Source organism: Nanorana parkeri, unplaced genomic scaffold (genome assembly GCF_000935625.1).
Source record: "Nanorana parkeri isolate BGI_ZX_2015 unplaced genomic scaffold, ASM93562v1 scaffold327, whole genome shotgun sequence".
Classification (NCBI taxonomy): domain Eukaryota; kingdom Metazoa; phylum Chordata; class Amphibia; order Anura; family Dicroglossidae; genus Nanorana; species Nanorana parkeri.
In genome coordinates this window covers 969972-992495 of record NW_017306595.1, presented here as the reverse complement: position 1 = coordinate 992495, position 22524 = coordinate 969972, and the positions used below count along the sequence as shown (strand labels likewise).

The 22524-nt window shown below is 40.4% G+C and overlaps 2 protein-coding genes and 1 long non-coding RNA gene across 3 annotated transcripts in view; 2 read left to right on the top strand and 1 right to left on the bottom strand.

The window, feature by feature from the left end:
• The window catches only part of MAP1B (microtubule associated protein 1B), a 59318-nt gene extending 49200 nt beyond the window's left edge, over window positions 1–10118 (top strand). Inside the window, exons 5-8 of the mRNA XM_018558237.1 lie at window positions 315–1967; window positions 2013–6195; window positions 8419–8657; window positions 9796–10118. Of these exons, the coding sequence (XP_018413739.1) occupies window positions 315–1967; window positions 2013–6195; window positions 8419–8657; window positions 9796–9951 (6231 nt within the window). The 3' untranslated portion in view covers window positions 9952–10118. The remainder of the gene's footprint in view (window positions 1–314; window positions 1968–2012; window positions 6196–8418; window positions 8658–9795) is intronic.
• Window positions 10119–10246: 128 nt separating this feature from the next.
• Window positions 10247–22524, top strand: part of LOC108788478 — a 12949-nt gene continuing 671 nt past the window's right edge. Inside the window, exons 1-2 of the long non-coding RNA XR_001941342.1 lie at window positions 10247–11028; window positions 14658–14668. This is a non-coding gene — a long non-coding RNA (uncharacterized LOC108788478). The remainder of the gene's footprint in view (window positions 11029–14657; window positions 14669–22524) is intronic.
• Window positions 14870–22524, bottom strand: part of MRPS27 (mitochondrial ribosomal protein S27) — a 93678-nt gene continuing 86023 nt past the window's right edge. Inside the window, exon 13 of the mRNA XM_018558238.1 lies at window positions 14870–14881. The gene's annotated coding sequence lies outside the window, so the exon portion shown is untranslated. The remainder of the gene's footprint in view (window positions 14882–22524) is intronic.

Here is a 22524-nt window from a genome sequence, read left to right as displayed (position 1 = left end):
GTATAATGCAGAAACAGCAGCCACTTTGTTTCAGTTGCCTTATTCTTGTGCAGCATATTTTTGTAAGCATTTCATGTCCAAAAAAAGGAATGAAGGAAATCTGAACTAAACGCTTATAGGTGCTGTGCTTAACGATCATGCCTTGATTTACTGGTGAGAAGCACTGAAAGAGTTTTTATAGACAGTCTGCATTATTTGCATTCCCCAGGAGCCATTCTAATTTTACTTTCTTAGTAATGAACTGAAAAGTCTAATGGAAGAAAGTTACCTTTAAATTTACATAACATTTCCAATATATTTTTTTTTTAAACCAGATTGGCGAACTATTGAGCAATACACATCCCGCAAACAAGGCAAGTCTTACACTCTACTGCCCTGAAGAAGGACACTGGAAGGATTCCAATTTGGACCGACACAATCTTCAAGACTTCATAAACATCAAACTTAATTCCTCATCAATTTTGCCTGAAATGGAAGGGCTCTCTGAATTCACAGAGTATCTTTCAGAGTCAGTAGAAATACCATCACCTTTTGATATCTTAGAACCACCGACATCCGGAGGCTTTTTGAAGCTCTCAAAGCCATGCTGTTATATATTCCCAGGAGGAAGGGGAGATTCTGCTTTGTTTGCAGTGAATGGATTTAATATGCTTGTTAATGGTGGATCTGAAAGAAAATCTTGCTTTTGGAAACTCATTAGGCATTTAGACAGAGTGGATTCTATATTGCTTACACATATTGGGGATGACAATCTGCCAGGTATTAATAGTATGCTTCAAAGAAAAATGGCTGAACTGGAAGAGGAACAGTCCCAAGGGTCAACAACCAACAGTGACTGGATGAAAAACCTAATCTCTCCAGACCTTGGAGTCGTGTTCCTCAATGTACCAGACAATCTGAAAAACCCAGAACCCAACTTTAAAGTTAGAAGAAGCATAGAGGAAGCTTGCTCTACTCTTCAGTACTTAAATAAACTCTCCATGAGGCCAGAACCTCTATTCAGAAATGTAGGAAACACAATTGAACCCATTATTTTGTTCCAGAAAATGGGTGTAGGAAAACTTGAGATGTATGTGCTGAACCCAGTTAAAGGTAGTAAAGAAACACAGTATTTCATGCAGCAGTGGTCAGGTAGCAATAAAGATAAAGCTGGTCTAGTGCTTCCTAATGGTCAAGAAGTTGAGATTCCAGTTAATTACTTAACATCTATTTCCTCCCTCATCGTATGGCATCCATCAAATCCTTCAGAGAAAATAGTTAGAGTTTTGTTTCCAGGGAATACAACCCAATACCAAATACTTGAAGGCCTTGAAAAGCTCAAACATCTTGACTTTCTAAAACAGCCTGTGATAACACAGAAGGATCTAAGTGACCATATATCGAGCCCTGCAGTGAAACAGGCAAAGATGAAACAAAGAGCTGAAAGCAAGGAGAGCTTAAAAATGCCATCAAAATCAGCATCCAGTAAACCAAGTAAAAAAGAATCAAAAGAAGAGCCAGCTGATGTAGTCAAAAGCCAACCTGATCAACCAGAAAAAGTGGAGAGCAAGGAAAAAGCTTTAGTGAAAAAGGCTCAAAAAACTGAGGCTAAAACCTATTCAGAGAAAAATGCTGTGAACAAAGTAGAATCAATAGTTAAGTCAGAAGTGGCAGAGAAACAGAAAGCAGATGTGAAACCCAAAGCTGCAAAAGAAAAACCAGTGAAAAAAGAAGTAAAGGCAAAATCTGAAGAAGTAAAAGAGGATAAAGAAAAAGTAAAGAAGGACAATGTAAAAAAGGAAGACAAAATACCAGTTAAACAGAAAAAGGAAAGTAAAGAAGACAAACCTAGGAAAGAAGTAAAAGAAGAGAAACCCAAAAAAGAGGTTAAAGAAGATAAACCTAAAAAAGAAGCTAAAGAAGATAAACCTAAAAAGGACACCAAAAAAGACATCAAGAAGGAAGAGAAACATGAGATAAAAAAGGAAGTGAAAAAAGAAACGCAACAGAAAGAAGTAAAAAAAGAAGCAAAGAAAGAGGATGCCAAAAAAGAAGCTAAAAAACCTGCTAAAGAGACAAAGAAAGCAGCAGCAACACCATCAGATACTAAAAAGCTTGCTGTTAAGGCAAAGGCCCAAAAGAAAGATGAATCCATCAGTAAGGAATCAACAGCTCAAAGCAAGTCAAAGGAAAAAGGAAAGGTAACTAAGAAAGTAGCTGAGAAGAAGCCCTTGGCAGCTGCAGCAGCAGCTGCTGCCACTGCAGCTGCGACTGCGGCAGTGTCTGTTGCTGCTTCAGCAACAGCAGCTGGAAAAATAAATGATATGGTGGCAGAAAGATCTCTCATGTCCTCTCCTGAAGATTTAACAAAAGACTTTGAAGAGTTACAGCATGAAGTCGTCATAAATGAAGAACTGAAGTCCCACCTTCAGGCTCTGTCACCCACAGATGAACCAGTCATAGTACAGACTGAATCTTACATCATCAAGAATGAAAACACTAGCAGTGAACAACCCGCAGATTCACCAGATGAAGGAATAACTACAATGGAAGGTGAATGTGAGCAGACTCCAGAAGAACTGGAAGTAATAGAGAAACATAGATCTGGGGACATTGACAAGTTTGAAGATGAAGGAACTGGATTAGAGGAATCATCAGAAGCTGGTGATTATGAAGAAAAAGCGGAGACAGAAGAAGTCGAAGAACAAGTGGAAGATATTGAAGACAGAGCCTCATTGGTAGAACATCATACTGGTGAGTTTGCCGAAACTGATGAAACTGAGGAAGAGGTTGAAATTGATGTAGTTGAGCATTTGAAGGGTAAACATAAATACATTATTGATTCTGAAACAGCAGAGGAACAAGCTGAAGAAGACATAGATGAAAGTGCTGAAAAGGTTGAAGAGGAAGAAACAGAGGAAGACAAAACAGATGATGCAAAGGATGATGAAGAAACAGAAAAGCTAGAAGCCGAAGACCTTTATCTAACCGCTATAAAAGACAAGTCAGAAATGGTTAGTGATGCTGAAGATAAGTACATTCCGTCTTCAACACCGTCCAAGACTTCTGAGCCCCAGTCCCCAGCTGTTGAACCCGGGGCTTCAATTCATGATGAAACTTTACCTGGTGGCTCTGAAAGTGAAGCAACTGCATCTGATGAAGAAAATCGAGAAGATCAGCCAGAGGAATTTACTGCCACATCTGGATTTACTCATTCAACTATTGAAATATCTAGTGAACCAACACCAATGGATGACATGTCAACACCCAGAGATGTAATGAGTGATGAGACAAACAATGAAGAAACTGAATCTCCATCTCAGGAATATGTCAATTTAACTAAATATGAGGCCAGCTTGTATTCCCATGAGTTTGACAGAACTAGAGTGTCTCAACTGCCTGAAGGGTTGAATGGGTTATCTGATGTGTCTAAAACAGATGCTACTGATGGCAAAGAATACAGTGCTTCAGCTTCTACTATCTCACCGCCATCCTCCTTAGAGGAGGACAAATTTTCAAAGTCATCACTGAGGGATGCATATACCTATGGGCCCATTGAAGTGAAAGGTTCCACAAATCTTGAAATTCAGGATGATTATGAGCTGGAAGAAAAATTAAGTCCAAGTAAAAGCCCAGCTCCTCCTTCACCAATATCTAAAACACCTTTAAGTGAGCGAAGTGTTAATTTTGATCTTACTCCTAATGAAATAAAAACATCAGATCTTGGTGTCCTACCACCTTTATATGACCATGAAAAAGAAATAACCGAACAGTGTCCTTCCCCAGATGATAAAACTATTGAAGTAGCTTCTCCTTCTCAATCTGCCGCTGGAAGTGCTGGGCACACACCTTACTATCAGTCACCAACTGATGAAAAAGCTTCAAACTTACCCACAGAAACACTGGAAAAAACACCTGTTCCTATTGTCTTTGAATTTACTGATACCAAAGAAAAGAGTGAAAGTCCTAAAATAAGTCCCATGGATGAGCCAGTGCCAGATTCAGAATCCCCAATAGAGAAAGTCTTATCTCCATTGCGAAGCCCACCATTGATAGGATCAGAGATGACCTACGACAGATTTTTAACTACTACTACTGCTAAATCTTCATCTGGACATGGTAGCACTGTTGATGAGCATTCCTCTTCTCAGATTAGTCCTGTATCTGAAATGCTGTCTGATGCCATTTCTCAAGAACATGGTGAAAAGTGCGAGCTTTTCTCTAGTAAAGCATTTGGTGTAGAGACATCCAATGTCCTGGATGGTGGAAAGCTTGCAGGGGAAATTTCTCCCACTCATATAAATACCAATCCATTTATCTCATTTAAGGAGGATACAAAAATGTCAATTTCTGAGGGCACTGCATCTGATAAGTCTGCCACTCCTGTAGATGAAGTTGTGGCAGAAGACACATATTCCCACATTGAAGGTGTTGCCTCAGTCTCTACAGCCTCTGTGGCTACTAGTTCATTCCCAGAACCAACCACTGATGACGTATCACCTTCACTTCATGCTGAAGTTGGATCACCTCATTCCACTGAAGTGGATGACTCCCTATCTGTTTCAGTTGTTCAGACTCCCACCACATTTCAAGAAGCTGAAATGTCACCATCTCGAGAGGATTGCCCACGTCCAATGTCAATTTCTCCCCCAGATTTCTCACCAAGAACAGGAAAGTTCTCAGCATCACTGCAAGAGCAGCGATCACCAGAACAGTCAACTATGGAATTTAGTCAGGAATCACCAGAACAATCATTTGCTATGGATTTTAGCAGACAATCACCAGAGCATCCTGCAGTCACCTCCAGCATGCTCCACATATCAGAAAATGGACCAACTGAAGTGGAGTACAGCCCCTCTGACCCTCATGAATCTTATTTTGGCAATAAGATTTCAATGGACAATGAGTTTTATGCTGTAGACAAACATCAACAACACTCTGGAAAAGCTCATGCAGAGGGTTCTCCCTCAACTTCCTCTGCACACTCACAAGCTTCTTCTCCTTTAAAAGAAGAGGATTCCTTAAAAGATGTGGTTGAGAATTGTGACATGCCTTTGTATTCTCCACCAATACTTGAGCAAGATTATTTTAAGGATGATAAGTTCTCCCCTGGAGCAGATGATTCTCTATTAACTCCAACACAATCTTTACTGAGACAATCCCCAGGCTCAACAGATCCTGCACAGAAGCTACATTTGAGTGAACATAGTTCAGCAGCCCTATCATTAGCAGCAGAGGCTGAAGAACCATTAAGCTTTCAGGCAAGAGCGTTAAATTCAGTAGTAAAGGAACCCGCAGTTCTCCATAATACAAATCCCTTTGCTTATGCAGTAGAACTTGATAGCAGAGACAACATATGTGATGCTTATTCTTATTCAAGTGAAACAAATGACCGATTTTCTGCCTCAGACAAATCACCTTTTGCGGAACACCGGCAAGAGGTTGACCTTTGTCTTGTGTCTGCCTGTGAATATAAGCACCCAAAAACAGAACTGTCACCTTCTTTCATTAACCCTAATCCTTTAGAATGGTTTGCAAATGAGGAACAAGAACAAGAACAAGAAAAGCCTTTAACTCAACATGGAGGAGGGCAGCCTCCTTCAGGAGGGAAACAAAAATCCCGCCAGTGTGATGAAACACCCCCAACATCTGTAAGTGAATCAGCCCCATCTCAGACAGATTCTGATGTCCCACCTGAAACAGAAGAATGTCCTTCTATAACGGCAGATGCAAACATAGATTCTGAAGATGAATCTGAAACCATCCCAACTGATAAAACTGTAACTTATAAACACATGGATCCTCCCCCTATTCCCATGCAAGATCCAAGCCCATCTCCCAGGCACCCTGATGTCTCAATGATGGACCCGGAAACTTTTCCTGTTGACCAGAGCTTAGGCAAACCTATGAAAAAGGACATGAAGGAAAAAGGAAAAACCAAAAAAGTTGGAAGCAAGACAAAATCATCTTCTCCAGGTAGGAAAGGTGACAGCAAATCAAAAGCTGCAGCTGCTTCACCGAAACCCGGGCCTATCAAAGAAACCACGGAGAAGAGTGCAAAGTCTGTAACCCCCAGAAAGAAAGATTCAATAGAAAAAGTTCCAAAGGTTACCCCAAATCAAGATCTCAAATCATCAAAAATTGAAGAGAAAGATAAAGAGGCCAAGAATGCTACAAATATAAATACGACAAAATCATCTAAAACTGGAACCACAGGTACTGTAATTGAATTGTATATTATGCATTATTTAGTGTTATGCATTATTTAGAACTGTATTATTAAGAAGAAAGAAAGTAAGGGATTTCTGCCAATGTTAATTCATTGCATCCTTTCATACTTATAAAGTGCTGCTTTAATCAAAATAGGAATTAAAGGGAAAGTCAAAACACAAGAAAAAAAAAACATAGTTCAATAGGGAAACCCTCAAAACATGCATTAGAAACCTTTACCTATAAAAACAAACTGAAAGTACCATAAAACTATCTTCAAAAAACAGTTCACACCATCCCACAATCCTGCTTTCTATTTCTAATGTTGCAGCCTACGAAGGACATCCTTGAGTTGGTAACATGATATGGGGAGGGGATTTACACTGCAAAACACTCAGCAGTACTGATTCAGGGAAGTTCTGAGCTGTCAACCTCCATGGGCAGATGGATTGCTAAGAGGTGCTGGTGCCACAATTGTGTCCCCACTCGAGAGGGCTAAATATTCTAGCTCATTAAAGGAAAATGATTTAGCTTACTTTAAATTCAAAATCCCTCAGGGCCAACAAGAATCCAACAATAACCCATGCATTATTGGTAATAATCATTATATGTCTCACATGGGGGATTGAACTCAAAACCTCCATGCTCCTCTTAAAGGAGAACTATGAGGTGACTGCTTTTCATTCACCTCATAGTTATAGAAGACCTGTGACAATCTGAGACTGTCACAGGTCGGCTCAGTAGAGCGGGAAGTGAGCGAACACATACCGGTGTTCGCTCACTTCTCGATCCTGTCACGGCTCTCTGCCGTGACAGGGGAGGGACTGGATTCCCACTTCCGCGCTCCGATCCTCCAGCGCTGACTGGCGGAACGGACGGGGAGGGGGCAGGTACAGCTGGCTCTGCCTCTAGATAGACAGAGCCAGCTGTCACTCACGCAGCTGGGTGGATCCAGACATAATTGTCGGGATCTGCTTCAGCTGCGGCGTCTCAGTATACCGCGAGCTGTAGCTCGCGGTATACTGAGCTTAGGATGACGGGAGGACGCTAGTTTGTGTCCTCTCGTTACCCTAAGCAGAACTATGGGGAAAAGACCTGACCCCATAGTTCTCCTTTAAGTGAACTAACCAAGCAATCCGCCCGGATCAGCTCTCCATGCCCCCTAGTGGTTTGCTCACTTAATTTCAAATGATGTAACTCCTGACACCAAAGTCAGATAATCATAATAAAGATTCACTAGCTCACTGGGATCTAGCATCAACTGTGCAGGCATAGAAGGTGTCAGAATTACTCAATTTTAGTACTTGGCTGCAGCGCATACAGAAGGACAATACCCACTAGACCTGTTCTCCAGCCCAGGGGTCCCACCACAAAAACGCTGCCTGTATTATGATGAAACACTTCTCCCTCAGGGAGTGCTGAGGGAAGTATCCTTCTAGAACAGGGCTTAGCTGTTTTGATAGATATTGACCCAAACCACTAATGACTAATGTGATAATGAAAATCCCTGAGAACCATATACCTTGCAAAACATCAAAACACTTTTGCAGCAAGGCTGTTGGGAAAACATGTCCCTACAAATATATGAGTAAACCATGTAAAAATGTCAAAGTCCAATCTAAGATTACTTTAACATACTGTATGTTAAATAACTAAAATATTTGCTCACCAAAAATATGCAAAACTTTCCCTTACAATATACTTTTGTTCTATCATTTTACTATGCTTTTATAAAGGCCATCTAAAGTATGCACAGAGTCATTGTTTTTGTCTCAGCACCAAAAAACTATTTTTTTTTAAACTTCCTAAAATGGTTGCATATGTTCTGTAAAAACAATACACAGAATATTACCATTAACAGAGCTATTTCTGTTCCCTAAAACAAATGTCTCCATAACCATTTTTTGCCTGCCCTCTTACAGAGGTACACTAATCTGCTCTCCTGCCAGTCTAGCAATAATGTGCAGAGACAAATGGAGGAAGAACAGGAATGTGTTGAGCAGATAGGTAGAGTATACAGCAGAGAGGAAGCTGGCAGATATAACAACTAATGGTATGTTAGCTGTAGCAGGGGTGCTATATTTGCATAGCATTCCTTCATAATTGGATTTGGCATTTCCGAATTGCAGATTCACAGCAGACTTAAAAACACAAAACAAAAATAAGAAACAAAAGACAAAACATGAAAATGTGGTACAATAACAATCACTTATTCATCTCTGATTTTAGGAGGTGCATCTGCAAAATCTTCGAAGACAGCAGCTGTGCCCCCAGGCCCACCGGTATACCTAGACCTGGTCTATATACCCAATCACAGCAGCAGCAAGAATGTTGATGTGGAGTTTTTCAAGCGGGTACGATCCTCATACTATGTAGTGAGTGGAAATGATGCAGCAGCTGGAGAACCTAATCGGGATGTACTAGATGCTCTTCTAGAAGGCAAAGCTCAGTGGGGAAGCAATATGCAGGTAAATATGTACAATTGAATGTTGTTTATGCCTTATTTCATATTTTCATTAAACAATTCATGTTATGATGGTCACTAATGATCACTGTTAACCTCTTAGGAATCTCTCATTCCATTTTGTAGCCACTGGAAAATTCCATTAGTTGGATTATTTGTCAGTTTTTTATTGCTGTTTGTGTCCCTGCTGGGGAGACTCAACCTCCCTATATGTCCTGGTGACCATTAGGGTCCTGCTGTAGCGACGCACGACCCGCGACAGCGACGGACAGAGCCCCATTGGATTGCATTGGAGAGCGATATCGCGCGGTAAATAGCCACGATATCGCGGGAATTACCGCGCGATAAATCGCTCAGTGGGAACGGGGCCTTATAGTATGGATAAAAAGATACAAAATTGCACAGCTGTCGCTGTTACTGAAGATGAGACATCTTCCAATGAGGACACATATTTTGGTGATAGCTGTCCAAGAAGGGATTTCCCCTTTCTTCTGAGAGATTTCACCCTTATTTCTATCATGTCCCCAGTACAGTAATTAAAGGCAAAATCACCCCAATGGGACAGCTTTACCCATTCCCTATTTTTATTGAAAGATAAAAAAAGTTTGTATTTATATATTGTTTAAAGGGGAATTTACCACAAGATGAATACCTTTAACCTCAGACTTCCCTTTATAGCATGGTACGATATATCCTGTAGGGTTGTCCATCTGATCCTTCAGTTTCATGACAGGTGATGCCACTGACCCAGAATATGTAAGCAGACAGTAGAATCACAACTCTTGAGCTGCATGCATATTCTAGGTGCTTTCACGTGTAATGAGGTAAAAGGAACAGCTTTGTAGTCCTTGCTGCAGGAAGAGAGTATGGTGAACGTACTTCTGTTCACGAGAGGATCCCTTGAATCACAATGCTGCTATGAAATTATGGCAAATCCAGTTGTCAGCCGAAAAATACACGCTGAGTAAATGTAAAGGTAATTGTAAAACCCATTAGTAAATTGAGCTGTCAATCACCATTGTGCATCACTTACATAATGGGTGGCTTCACAGTACAATGAAGGTTACATTGGAAATGTCATAAGGGTGGTATATAGAGTCTTATGTATCGATTTACTGAAAACATGTACATATGTTTTTCAGGTTACGTTAATTCCTACTCATGATTCAGAAGTCATGCGAGAGTGGTACCAGGAGACACATGAGAAACAGCAGGACCTCAATATAATGGTGCTGGCTAGCAGCAGCACTGTTGTTATGCAAGATGAATCTTTCCCAGCATGCAAGATTGAACTGTGAGGAGACCGCTACTCATTGCCGCACCTTAACACAGCTGATTAATGGAAATGTCACCTAGAGATTACAAATAACTGCAGAACTATATATTGCCCAATGCTATCCTGTGTCTTGCCAACACAGATTTTAGTTTTATATATATAGATATATATATATAGATATATATAGATATATATTGCAGATACACTGCAAATAACATCCTCACTAAGGTCTTGTCAGCTTGTGATTTTCATCAAAGATTGCATTGGACGTTCAGTTAATACTATCTATGACCAGAATAACGGGGTCTAAGCCTTTCTCCCTCCTCCCAAGTTAAACATGAGGGCATAATTTTCTATTCAATCATATTTGGCAAAATGTAGCAAACATTAGGGTTGTCACATTTGGATATGTAAAGCATTGCATTATATGAATAGTTTACCTGCTGTAGGTCAAGTCATGCTAGTGAAAGTCACTAAGGAACACATGGGCACCAAAAATACATTGTGTCTAAGGCATTCTTCTACTAAATTCACCTTGACAGATCTCCTTACATTACAATTCATGGTTGGTACACAGAAAGCAAAATACCAAAGCTTCGGGGAGTACATTCGGTTTGACAATTTGCCTTAGAAAGTGACTTGAATGTACAAAGATACTTAATGCACTTATTTTTAAATGTAAGTTGGCAAATGTACAATTGACAGCAGTATGCAAGTGTGTAACTGCAGAGGTGTCTGCATGCTTGTGTTGGGATTCAAGAGCTAAGCTGATGGGATACAACAGAATGGAGATCATTTGACCAAAGCTGCATTGATGTGCAATGAGTGGCTGTTGACCACTTTGCCAGGCAAGTTGAAAGTCGAGTTGCATTTTTATTTTTATGGTTACCGATTGCCCGCCTTTGTCATATGCTAGTTCGATTTTTTATTTTATTTATTTAACAATTATTAACAACTGTACAGATCCCATTTTTATTGTATGTAACGTACAATGCAATTGAGTTTGGCAGTTTTTTTTAAAGAAAAGGTTGTTATTTCTTGCAATTGTATAATGATTAGCGAATGTTCCTTGTTTGAGGAGTTGGGATGGGCAAGATTAGTATTTAGAATTTTCTTTTCCAGTATACGTTATAATCAAATTGTTTATAGACTTATGGATGGCAGAGTGTTTACATGTGATTCACTCGTGTATCATGAATCACGATGTTCAGAATTAAATTGGCTTTACTGCAAAATGGCCTTGTAGTAAGCTATTTGCGTGTCCTGAGCCTATGTTCAGGAACACTGTTCAAAAACAGTTGACCGCTAGTCCTAGAGAGGTGGTAGGATGTATTATTAGGTTGCGCTCACAAAATGGTGCACTATATTGTAAAAAGTTACATCTTACAGGAGATCAATTGAGCTGGGTGGGGGAGCATAATGTGTTGATAACACTATTGTGTCATCTGTTATGCTTTCAGGAATACAATATGCCTGAAATCCCCAGTCTGAATGACTTCTGGGACCAGAAGCTTCAGTCTCTATCCACTAGCTGTCAGTCTGCAGGACAGTCAGGGAAGGAGACACAGGCTAACTGGTGCTGGAACTGGCTTACCCTGAGACATTCACACTGTAAATCAACAGAACAGGGGTACACATTGGACATACCAATCCTTAGCCTACAGGTGCATCCCACATGGAGTTCTCCTTTAAAGTTTTTCTTCATTCCCATGCTTAAATCAGTGTTGGTAACGGTCAGGAAAGGAAAATCTAAATATTTTATTGGATAAACCAAATGCATAAAAAGAAAGTAAACTGCACGACCCTATGTGATATATGTAAGATGTAAATTTGCTATGCCACTTTTTTGTTACTTTTAATTTTTTGTATATTTATTTAATATGGTATTATTTGCACTGTTTTGGTACTGTTTTGGACTTGTATAGTCCACTTAATGCTGTGAATTAGGACAAACAAATTTATTTTTATTGTAGGGAATTATATTTATTAATTTGCTGTTGGTGTAAAAAATACACAACATTGATAGAAAGATTCAGTCTTTTTGCTGACAGTATTCAATTTGCTTAGCTAGTCTGGCACTGCCTATGGGCACTTGTTCTATCAGTTCACACAAGAGATCCATAAAATCCTGAAAAATACAGTGGTATGATCCTAACACAAGACATACAACTGTATAGCATTAGCATTCATGACAGGGAGCTAAGAGCTATAAAAACCTATAGTTATACCCTTTGCGATATCTGCCTTCAGTTTCCTTTGCACTAGTTTTGTTATTTTCCAATAAATAGTTGTGCTTATCGTGAAAGCAGATTGCTATAGGAACAACGGGAACTAGAATGCAACCTGTGTTCTAGGTAGCACCTAAGTGTTTTCCTACCTAATGCCCATATGTACGTATGCGTACAGAAGTATAGAGGGGTAAATACAAAAATCATTACAAATATTTTATGGTCTTCCCTAAGATTTCTATTTAACTTGGCATTTTAAACTGGATATTAAATCATTTGTTTAAACACTCTCATTGAATAAGTAGATATTAACAAAGCAGTGTAATGCATGTATTGATTAATAAGGTAGTTCTGAGTGCAGTGACTATGCTTAACATCTAGTAATCCTATAGCATACAATCCAATCTGACAACAATAAACTGAATTCTTATTAATTACTATAGGTTACTGCATTGCACTTTGCTTAACCTTATTAAATAAACTGATATCTTTTGTAAGGCAGTGAGTCATTTTCACTGTTTGCCAATTGACAGCTTTGAAGGATGGGTAACTGTGAACCCTGTGAAAACATTTATTTACTGCAGAAAAGATACTTTAAAACCTGCCAAACTAAACAAATATCAAGCATCTCATAGCAGAGTTAATAAAACTCTCGAAAGCAAGAATTACATGACATCAGCTACTGATCCATGGAAACTGAGTTCTCACCAAATTTGTCTTCATCCTGCATTGAAGACACACTTCCTAAGCCTGGCAAATTTAAGAGAAGTTTCATTCAGCTACTACAAAAATACAACCGGAGGATTTAAAATTTGCCCATGGCTGGCGGAGTAATACTTTATTGAAATGTGCAAACAAACCTTATCAGAACGGGAATGAATGTAAATAATGACTGTATTAGTTGCAAACAACTATTAGGGGTCATAGTATAGATTTATTTCTAGAAACCATCAAAATGAATTTGTTTTATAGGAATATTTAGTGATTGCAGGACAAGGAGTACTATGTATTGATTACATTCCAAGTGGACAGAGTAAATTTTATTTCTTTGTAATTGTGCTATGAAGGGGTTGTGGACAAGTTAATATGACATGATATTGATATAAATTGTATCAGGGATCTGATGTTGCTTTTGAGTCTCATGTCCTGGAAGAGGGGCCAGCGTGGTTGTTGTCCATAGTGACTAATCCAATGGAAAATGTATAATTTACAGGAAGTATCTGTTTGGCTGCTATGGTCAACACATCCACTGGTGTTTTGTCCAGCTCTATATATGTAAGTAACACTGTCAGGGTTATTCACAAAAGGGTGAAGAGTTTGGGGAAGGCAGGAAAAGTGAACAATCTAGGACAACCTAGCTGGAATGGAGGATTTTTCCAAATAAGCTATGTTGTCCTAGATTGTTCACTTCTCCTGCCTTTTCCAAACTCTTCGCCCTTTTATGAATAACCCCGTGTGCTTCATAAATGTATAAGGTGTTACAGAAGAACCAACAAGAAGTGATATAAACTGTATCCAGGTTCTGCTAATAATGATTGATCTTTCCTCTGATGAACAGGTGGATATAATAGAAATATAGTTTTAAGTTGTAGGAAACACAATGTGCCTCACTTATAAATCCTGCCGAAGAGGCCAGTGAAGGTGTTGCCCATATTAACCATTCTAATACAAGACTGAGTTCTTTGGCCAACACCTTTGCTGGGCCTTCCCATCAGATTTCATACAAGCGGCCCAATATAAGTGGAACAGATATCCACATGCAGTGAGAGCAGCCATACTTTGTGCGCAAAACCCGATTCAAAGAAATACAAGTTCTGCTTCATGACTAGTGACGTTGTTATTTTCTATTGGGATTGGATACTCACTGGGCACACAAAATGGTTGTCTTCATTGTATGTTGTGTGTCCTCTGTAATTTTCACAATGCAGTAATTTGGTAAATGAAAGTTAGATTGTATGTACTAGTGTGCTTTGAAGTAAAATCAGAACAAACTCTAATTCTGCCTGTTTATTATTTATGGGCCCACCCTGATTGGTGGGTAACTGCCATCTGTTGTCTGTCCATACATGGGGACAACATGCCAAATGCAAAGATATCAAAGCTTATCTAAAGATAACAAACAAACAAACAAACAAACCCATTCTCCATGGCATTTGTTGGAAATTAGGCTATAATGAAGAAGTTAATAACATGCTATGAAGTAACTACAAATTGCCTACAAATCTTTCTGACCTCTTAATTGTTCAGATTATACTTTTTTCAAGGATAGTTGTCCAAAGAGTTCAATAGAGTATATGTTGTGGCAATAAGTACTAATTTCAAACAAAACACCCTGCAGCCTCTGGGTTGACATGCTCATCAGTAAATAAGTATTTTAAGTTGCTTAATTTTCCGAAAATAATATTTTAATAGATATTAGCATTAGAGGTTTATAGCAAGTAAGATATTTGCTATATAGGTTAGCCTGCTGCCACCTAAAAAATAAAGCCCTAATTAACAGAGTCTTAATGTGTCCACCTCCATACAGTAATATACAAAAACTAGCTAGGTGAGCAGGGTTGGGTTGATTCCTCTTGTTGAACCATGCTTTCTGTGCCATGGAAAGCAATCTGCTGAAAAACAGCTGGGCACTTTTATAATACACAGACGGAAAGTGTCTTTGTAGCGCAAAGCAACAAATCAAATGCTTGCTGCTTATATTTTCTCTCCTACACTGGAGTAATGGTAGCTGGTATCTGATTGGTCAGTGTAAGCAGCACAGACACTTATCTTTCCTCCAGCTTCTTGAACCTTAAAATTTAATTTGCTCAGGTCTTCACCAGGTCAAAAATGAACAATAAACTAGATTAGCTGCTATGGACTGTGTTTTTGCACTGATTTTGTACTGTTTTCAGCTTCAGAGCACATTGATACCTACAGTATGATATCCAAAAGGAATGTGCAGTTGTACTCTTGACATGTATTACGCTTTCACAATACTGGGAAAGAAAGCAAATTCCTCTTTTTTATATTTAATTTGTAATATATGTAGACATTAACTTTATGTATTTGCAAGCCAATATCTCCACTCTTCTACAACAAATCGGTGATCAGAGCTGTTACACATTTGATGTATCTGAAAAACCGTTGAGGACTTGGTAAAACCAACACAAATTGTTTACTTACATTCTCTGGAGCAGCCAAACAAGTAAACCTTAAAAAAGACTTTATACATGCTCAAATTTACAAGTGGGATAAGTGATGATTGACAGGTGTTGTCTTTTTGGAAAAAAGACTCGAAAGACAAGGATTTTCTCAAGCTTCTCTGCACTACTCTAGCTTCTAGGCTCTGGATGCTATGGAGCCGCAGGTAACATTCCCCCCAAGACTGGGCTGCACTAACCAAGATACAATGGCAACTCTGAACTATGCTTCAATACGTATGCATGCCGCTGTCTATCTCCCAATTGTCTGACAGGAACTTGTGGCTGGCAGGGAAGGTCCTTACACTCCTCTCTCATTCTGAATGGTGTTTGTGTCGGTCTGCAGCTGTGTATGGTATTGTCTTATAATCCCACATCACCTCTACTCTACCAGTTCATATCTAATGTAGAACATTAGTTTACAGTGAAGTAATATGTAGTGCTTTTATGATATTTGTGTGCAATACCCCACTTCCACTGAGGATATTTGATGTAAAGGAAACAAACTTGGTTCCACAATAAAATACAAATGTAGTAGTATTTATCTCTTGTGTTTTTTGTATTATTTATGTGTTTTTTATGTTTGAACCTTTCACAAAAATTCTATATAAGCATATTTAAAAAAAGGTGCATTTTCCAAGCCCCCTATTGGTACTGTTTTGTGATGGGGCAGCCTTCAGACCAATAGGCAGTATTGAGAGATTGGATGTGCAGTGCAAAGCTCAAATTATACAAGAAAGATGAGATATGCATATATTTTCAGCTGCCCGCAACTCTAGTTTTGCGGAATGCATTCAGTTAAAGTAGTTGTCACATATGTCATGTACCTGAGGTGAGACTGTAGTAGTGAGGAGGCCTCCCTTGCACCTAGGGTCTTGAGGCCTCTGGGGATGGCGGACACCGAGTGGCACGAGTGCCAGTGGTGTGGAGCACCGTGCAAGCCTATATCCAAGACTTGAGCCGAGTTCATGTCCAATCGGGCAATGTTGTACAAAAGGGTTAAGCAGAAGAATGGTCAAGATCCAAGCCAGGGTCGGTTCCAATCGGGCAGCAAAGTACAAAAAGGACAAAGCAGAAGAATGGCCGAGATCCAAGCCGGGGTCAAGGGCAGGCAGCAAACAAGAGTAGTCACAATGGTTCCAGGTCACAACAAGTCCAAACAGATAACACACCAGCACAGGAACAAGGAGAGACTGAAGATAATCCAGCAATTTGGCAGTGTCCAGGCTTATATAGAGGAAGTGATGATTGGAGTTTAGGTCACTTCCTGTGCGCCTCCTGGGCCCTTTCCCGCCTTGCTGAAGGATGCCTTCTGCGCATGCGCGGGTTAGCGCAATGACGCGCCCTTGGCACATGCGCAGATGGCGCGGATTTGTTCCGGTTCGTGCAGCAACGCACCGTTAGCGCATGTGCAGTTAGCACTGGACTCTTACAGTAGTATTAAACGCTCAATTTTTTTTTTTTTAATAATCCAGATCAAACAAATATACATTGCCCAGCAAAGTATTTCTGTACATGTTCACCCAAGCACTTAGTCATTATGTTTCTGAACAGCTTCAACTGTCTCAGCTCCCCAGAACTTCCTGTTCAGTGCTAGATCACAATGGACAGCAAAGTCTCCAGCAGCTGTCTATCTACTAGCTTGGAGAAAGAAGGTGGAGGAGTAGTAGCAAGGGAAGTGGCTTGCCATGCTGTGCCCGAGTGTTTGTGGCAACACACACAACTTATAGGCACATATAAGGGTGACTCCATAGGACCCTGCAAGGGAGGGGAGCCACCCTAAAACCAGATATCAGAACCTGTGCTCAGGGGATCAGCTAATTCTGCAGGAAGCTGAAACATTTTTACCATCAAGAAGCAGCATCCATTGTAAGTGGTTTAATCAGCTTTTGAAGTAGCTTAAAAACATTTTGACTTTAATATCACTTTAAGATAACTTCTACTTCTGTATTTTTTTATTTTTTTTGTGTGGCCAGTTTCAATTGTCTGGGTTTTTGGCTAGTGTTTTTTTCCACTAGTTATGAAAACTCAGCAAAACAAACATATTGTTATGCATGTGGGCAGATTTAAACATCTTCCGCCCAGCTTTTCGCTTGGAAAATGGCATTCGCACGGCATTCCCACTACTGGAGGAAGCCAAGGAACAAAGGAATTTCTTATGCTCCTTGGCTCCATCTAGTGTCGGGAATGTTGTGCAAATGGCATTCAGCCAGAATATGGCTGGCTGGAAGAATGATAAATCTGCCCCATGGTGTTTTACACAAGCGTTAAGTGGCCAGGTCTGTAACAGATTTATCCATAAATGTGAGGGTTTTGAATTATCTGAGTGAGGATGGATTGAAATCTTATACTGAATTGATTGGGGAAGCAACTGAAAGGAGGGGACAATGGTTGAGATACATTCAGTTTCAATACTTTTATAAAATGGTTCAGAGCAGGGGGCAGACACATAGAGAAATGACATCAATGGAAAAACTGTGCCTGAGAGAAAGGGCACCGCAACATCTAGTTTCGGTCTTATATAACATATTGTTGTTATTAGCAACTCCAAAGATACCATATTATATAAGGGAATGGGAAAGAGAACTGAATTGCAGGTTCTCGGATAGAGAACGCATACATTTATATACATTGACACATAAGCTTTCGGTGTCAAGTAAATTACAGGAAGGAAATTTTAAAATCTTAACAAGGTGGTACCGTTGCCCAGCCAAATTGCATGCACTTTTCCCACAGGCCTCTAGTAAATGCTGGAGATGTCAACAATCGTCAGGGACAATTACACATATATGATGGAAGTGCCCTCGGATTAAACCTTTTTGGACAAAGGTATTAAATGTCTACGAGCATATATCCAAAACAAAAGTGGAGTGTACACCGCAGATAGCTTTGCTTTTCATTCTTCCAGGGGGGATAGCAACAGCAAAGAGGGGCCTCCTTCATTTTTTCCTAAGCGCAGCCTGGACAGTTATACCGTGGCATTGGAAATCAACAGAATCTCACACACTGCGGGAATGGATGGAGGAGAGGTTTTTTCAACAGAGAATGGAAGAACTAGGGGCTAGGATACAAGACGAACTCCCTCAGTTTTTTGCTACTTGTGATAGTTGGATCCAGAATTGTAAGGGCACTGAAATAGAAGAAATAGCAGGAAAAGACTCTAATATGAATTATATCAATCAAAATTCAAATTTGCTTACTTTTTGTAGATGTTCAATGTGTTAACTTCAGAATTGCCAATCCTCCTTCGAAATCACTCTCTAGGAGGTTGGGGGGAGTTTTGTTTCATAGAATTAACCCTGTTGTACTGTTACTGTGCTGGCAGATTTCATTATAACTTGTAAACTAGATGAGCAGGACTGTCTGTCCTAACAAATGGTTAAAGCCCTGAAGACATTTGGGGTTTATTTACTAAAGGCAAATAGGCTGTTCACTTTGCAAGGGAACTTGTACTTTACAGGGGAGGTTTCCTATAGCTTAGTGAATGTGGTGAAACTTTGTAAAGAATACCCAATCATGTGCAAGGAAAAAACAAACAGCATTTTTTCTTGAACATGATTGGGTGATGGAAGTCAGCAGAGTTTCCCCTCATTCTCCAAACTAAGAGCAAACTTCTCCTGCTAAGTGCAAAGTCCTTCTTCTGGCAATTACTACTCTTTCTTTTCCTTGCACATTCTAGGAAGGAAATGGAAAGAGGTATGCTGTTAGATGCTTCACAGATAAGTACCCTTATTATTTTCTCAGTTTAAAAGTAGAGATGTTAACACAGCTTGCTGTCTTTGTGCTCTTGTAATTAGGAAACATATTGCTAAAAAAAAAATTATGTAGAGTTTATACGTAGAGCTCAAGCTACAGCCTGGCCACATACAGCCCTCTCATACCTATTATGTGACCCTGGGCTGCAGATGTCAGTAGAAAGAGTAAAGTCATGGATTTGCAAAGGGGCTGTAGTCTCTAGCAGTCTCTGTAACATATCTCGTCTCCGACTCTCTTCTGTAACATGTTTCTAGAATTCAACCACACCTGTATTATGTCTGCAGTCTGAGAGTTGCCTACAGTATTACATATATTGAATATGTGTGGCCCCTGCGTGATGTCTGGAGCTATAGTAGTAATATTTCCAACAAATTGAGCAACGCTGGATTACAAGTAATGTATTACACAGTATAACACCTGTGTGATTAAGCACTGTTGGACGCAGCAATTCAGTAACTCATGTGTTGCATACTAGGTCCAGGGTAGTGACCAGTGAATAGGTTTAGCGTCTCAAATAAAAAATAATAGGCTTTTTGTACTCACCATAAAATCCTTCTCTTGGAGTTAATTGAGGGTATGGCTGTCAGGTTATACTGCCGACTGCAAGACAAATGCTACTGGCAACAAAAAAAATCAGAGCCAACACAGGATAACCCCACCCACTACCAGCATTTCTCAGTTTTGTAGCAAACGAGTACAGAGAGCATGAACATAACAACAGAGTGGTGAGACCTGTGTCTGTTAAAGAACTCAATGAAAAAGTATTTTATGGCGAGTATGAGGACACAGGAATTCTTAGACTGTTAGTACATTCAAAAACAGTCCAACAGAGGGGTGGGCAACACAGTAAACAAGCGATAACAGACCGAAGAAACAGCAGAACATTGTGGATTGCCTACAGCTCCAAGAGCTGCCTAAAGGCCCCTATGCCAGAAGCTGGCATCAGATGAGGCGTAAAGCCACCTGGAAAAGCTTAGAGAATGTGGGTACAGAAGACCAGGTGGCAGCCTTCCAAATCCGGGAAAAAGTTGCTTGATGCCAAAAAGTCCAAGAAGCGCCCACAGTTCTAGTAGAGTGCACCTGATTGGCAGAGGGGTCCTGACCAAATCAGAGAAGTTCAGTGTGTCTGTGTCGGATTTAGCAGAGGGATGGATGTTTGTGACCCATGGGTCAGAGATAGTCCCCAACAGACATTTGAACCAGACCATAATGGCCCCCTTTACACAGGAACCAAGTGCAGAGGGAACACCAGTATAAACTGGGAAAACCTGTGCCCTTGGCTGACTGGAAAAACTTAAAGGATTTAACATGTGATGATGTTGAAGTTACAAAATGCGTTAGCAATGTAGCATGATTACAGCATACCGATGTAGGTCTCATTGGCTGTTCCCCCTACACTTACTACTGGAGACAATATGCAGCCCGTGTACAGACTCATTTGAATGGTGGACACTTTGATCTTTGGCTCCACATTGGGATGCTTTACATGAAGATGCTGGGTGAGACCTTTCCATACATTGCACTTTATGTATATTTTGCACAAGGACTATATGATGTGACAAGCATTTTGATCGCATATGTGCAGTCAATTATGGTATCGGTTGTATGAAAGTGGAATATACAGCTGTAGGGATCCACATTTGAGGTACTCTTAAGGACCCCCAGCCCTTATCTGTGTGAAATTGTGTAGCAGGGTGATTCGTAGCAAAAACACCCCAAGATGCATAACGGCACTGGGATTGGATGTAGTGGATTAGAGTGTCCATCAACACGGACACATGTGTATTTGTACATCTATATGATCCCTACTTTCATTTTGATCCCAAGTATTTCTTCATGTGTTCCCTATATGCATTCCATCGCAGTGGATGGACATACACTATATTGCCAAAAGTATTAGGACACCCCTCCAAATCATTGGATTCAGGTGTTCCAATCACCTCCATGGCCACAGGTGTATAAAATCAAGCACCTAGGCGTGCAGACGCTTCTACAAACATTTGTAAAAGAATGGGTCGCACTCAGGAGCTCAGTGAATTCAAGCGTGGTACTGTGATAGGCTGCCACCTGTGCAATAAGTCCATCCGTGAAATTTCCTTGCTACTAAATATTCCACAGTCAACTGTTAGTGGTATTACAACAAAGTGGAAGCAACTGGGAACAACAGCAAATCAGCCATGAAGTGGTAGGCCATGTAAAATGACAGACCGGGGTCAGCTCATGATGAAGGGCACAGTGCGCAGAAGTCAGCAACTGTCTGCAGAGTCAATAGCTACAGACCTCCAAACTTCGTGTGGCCTTTAGATTGGCACAACAACAGTGCGTAGAGAGCTTCACGGAATGGGTTTCCATGGCCGAGCAGCTGCATCCAAGCCTTACATTACCAAGTGCAATGCAAAGCGCCGGATGCAGTGGTGTAAAGCACGCCGTCACTGGACTCTAGAGAAGTGGAGACATGTTCTCTGGAGTGACGAATCACACTTCTCTGTCTGGCAATCCGATGGACGTGTCTGGGTGTGGCAGTTGCCAGGAGAACGGTACTTGCCTGACTGCATTGTGCCAAGTGTAAAGTTTGGTGGAGGGGGGATTATGGTGTGGGGTTGCTTTTTTGTTTTTCAGGGGTTGGGTTTGGTCCCTTAGTTCCACTGAAGGGAACTCCTAAGGCATCAGCATACCAAGACATTTTCATGCTCCCAACTTTGTGGGAACAGTTTGGGGATAGCCCCTTCCTCTTCCAACATGTAACTCAATATTGAACCCTACGGACTAAGACTGGGATGCCATTAAAGTTCATGTACGTCTAAAGGCCGGCGTCCCAATACTTTTGGCAATATAGTGTATATCCTTTCTTCTGGATGGGAGTTCTGATGACACATTATCTGGTTTTATTTGGATTTGTTGTTGTGATCTTTGATGTAGCCAGTGTCCATTTCTCCCATAGTTGGCAGTATAACCCACAGTCTAAGAATCCCTGTGTCCCTCAATGGAAAAGAAAGAAACTGCCACAAGACAGAAAATGGACATTTTCATCAGAGCCTAATCAGAGATGTTTTTCTTAAATAAAATGATCAGCACAATTGCTTTTCCTCATTAGCACGGCGGGCGCAGCGGTACGTGAGCAGCGTGTGACGTGTGCTTCAGGCCGCGTGTCGAGCCCCGAACAGGAAAATCAATTGATACCCGACGAATCGACGATCGAAAACGTTGGTAACGTTTTCAATCGTCGATTTTAATCGACTAAATCGATTAACTGTTGCAGCTCTACATATGACCAATAAATACAGTATTCAGTCAATTAGTTGTGTCAAGTTCGCTATGAACTTTAGGAAGCTGGGCTTATCTGTCAACAGTTTCCATGTCTCTCAGAGTACAACAGCCATTAACAGGACATTCTCATTGGACAGGGGCAGTTGAATGGGGCTTATTACC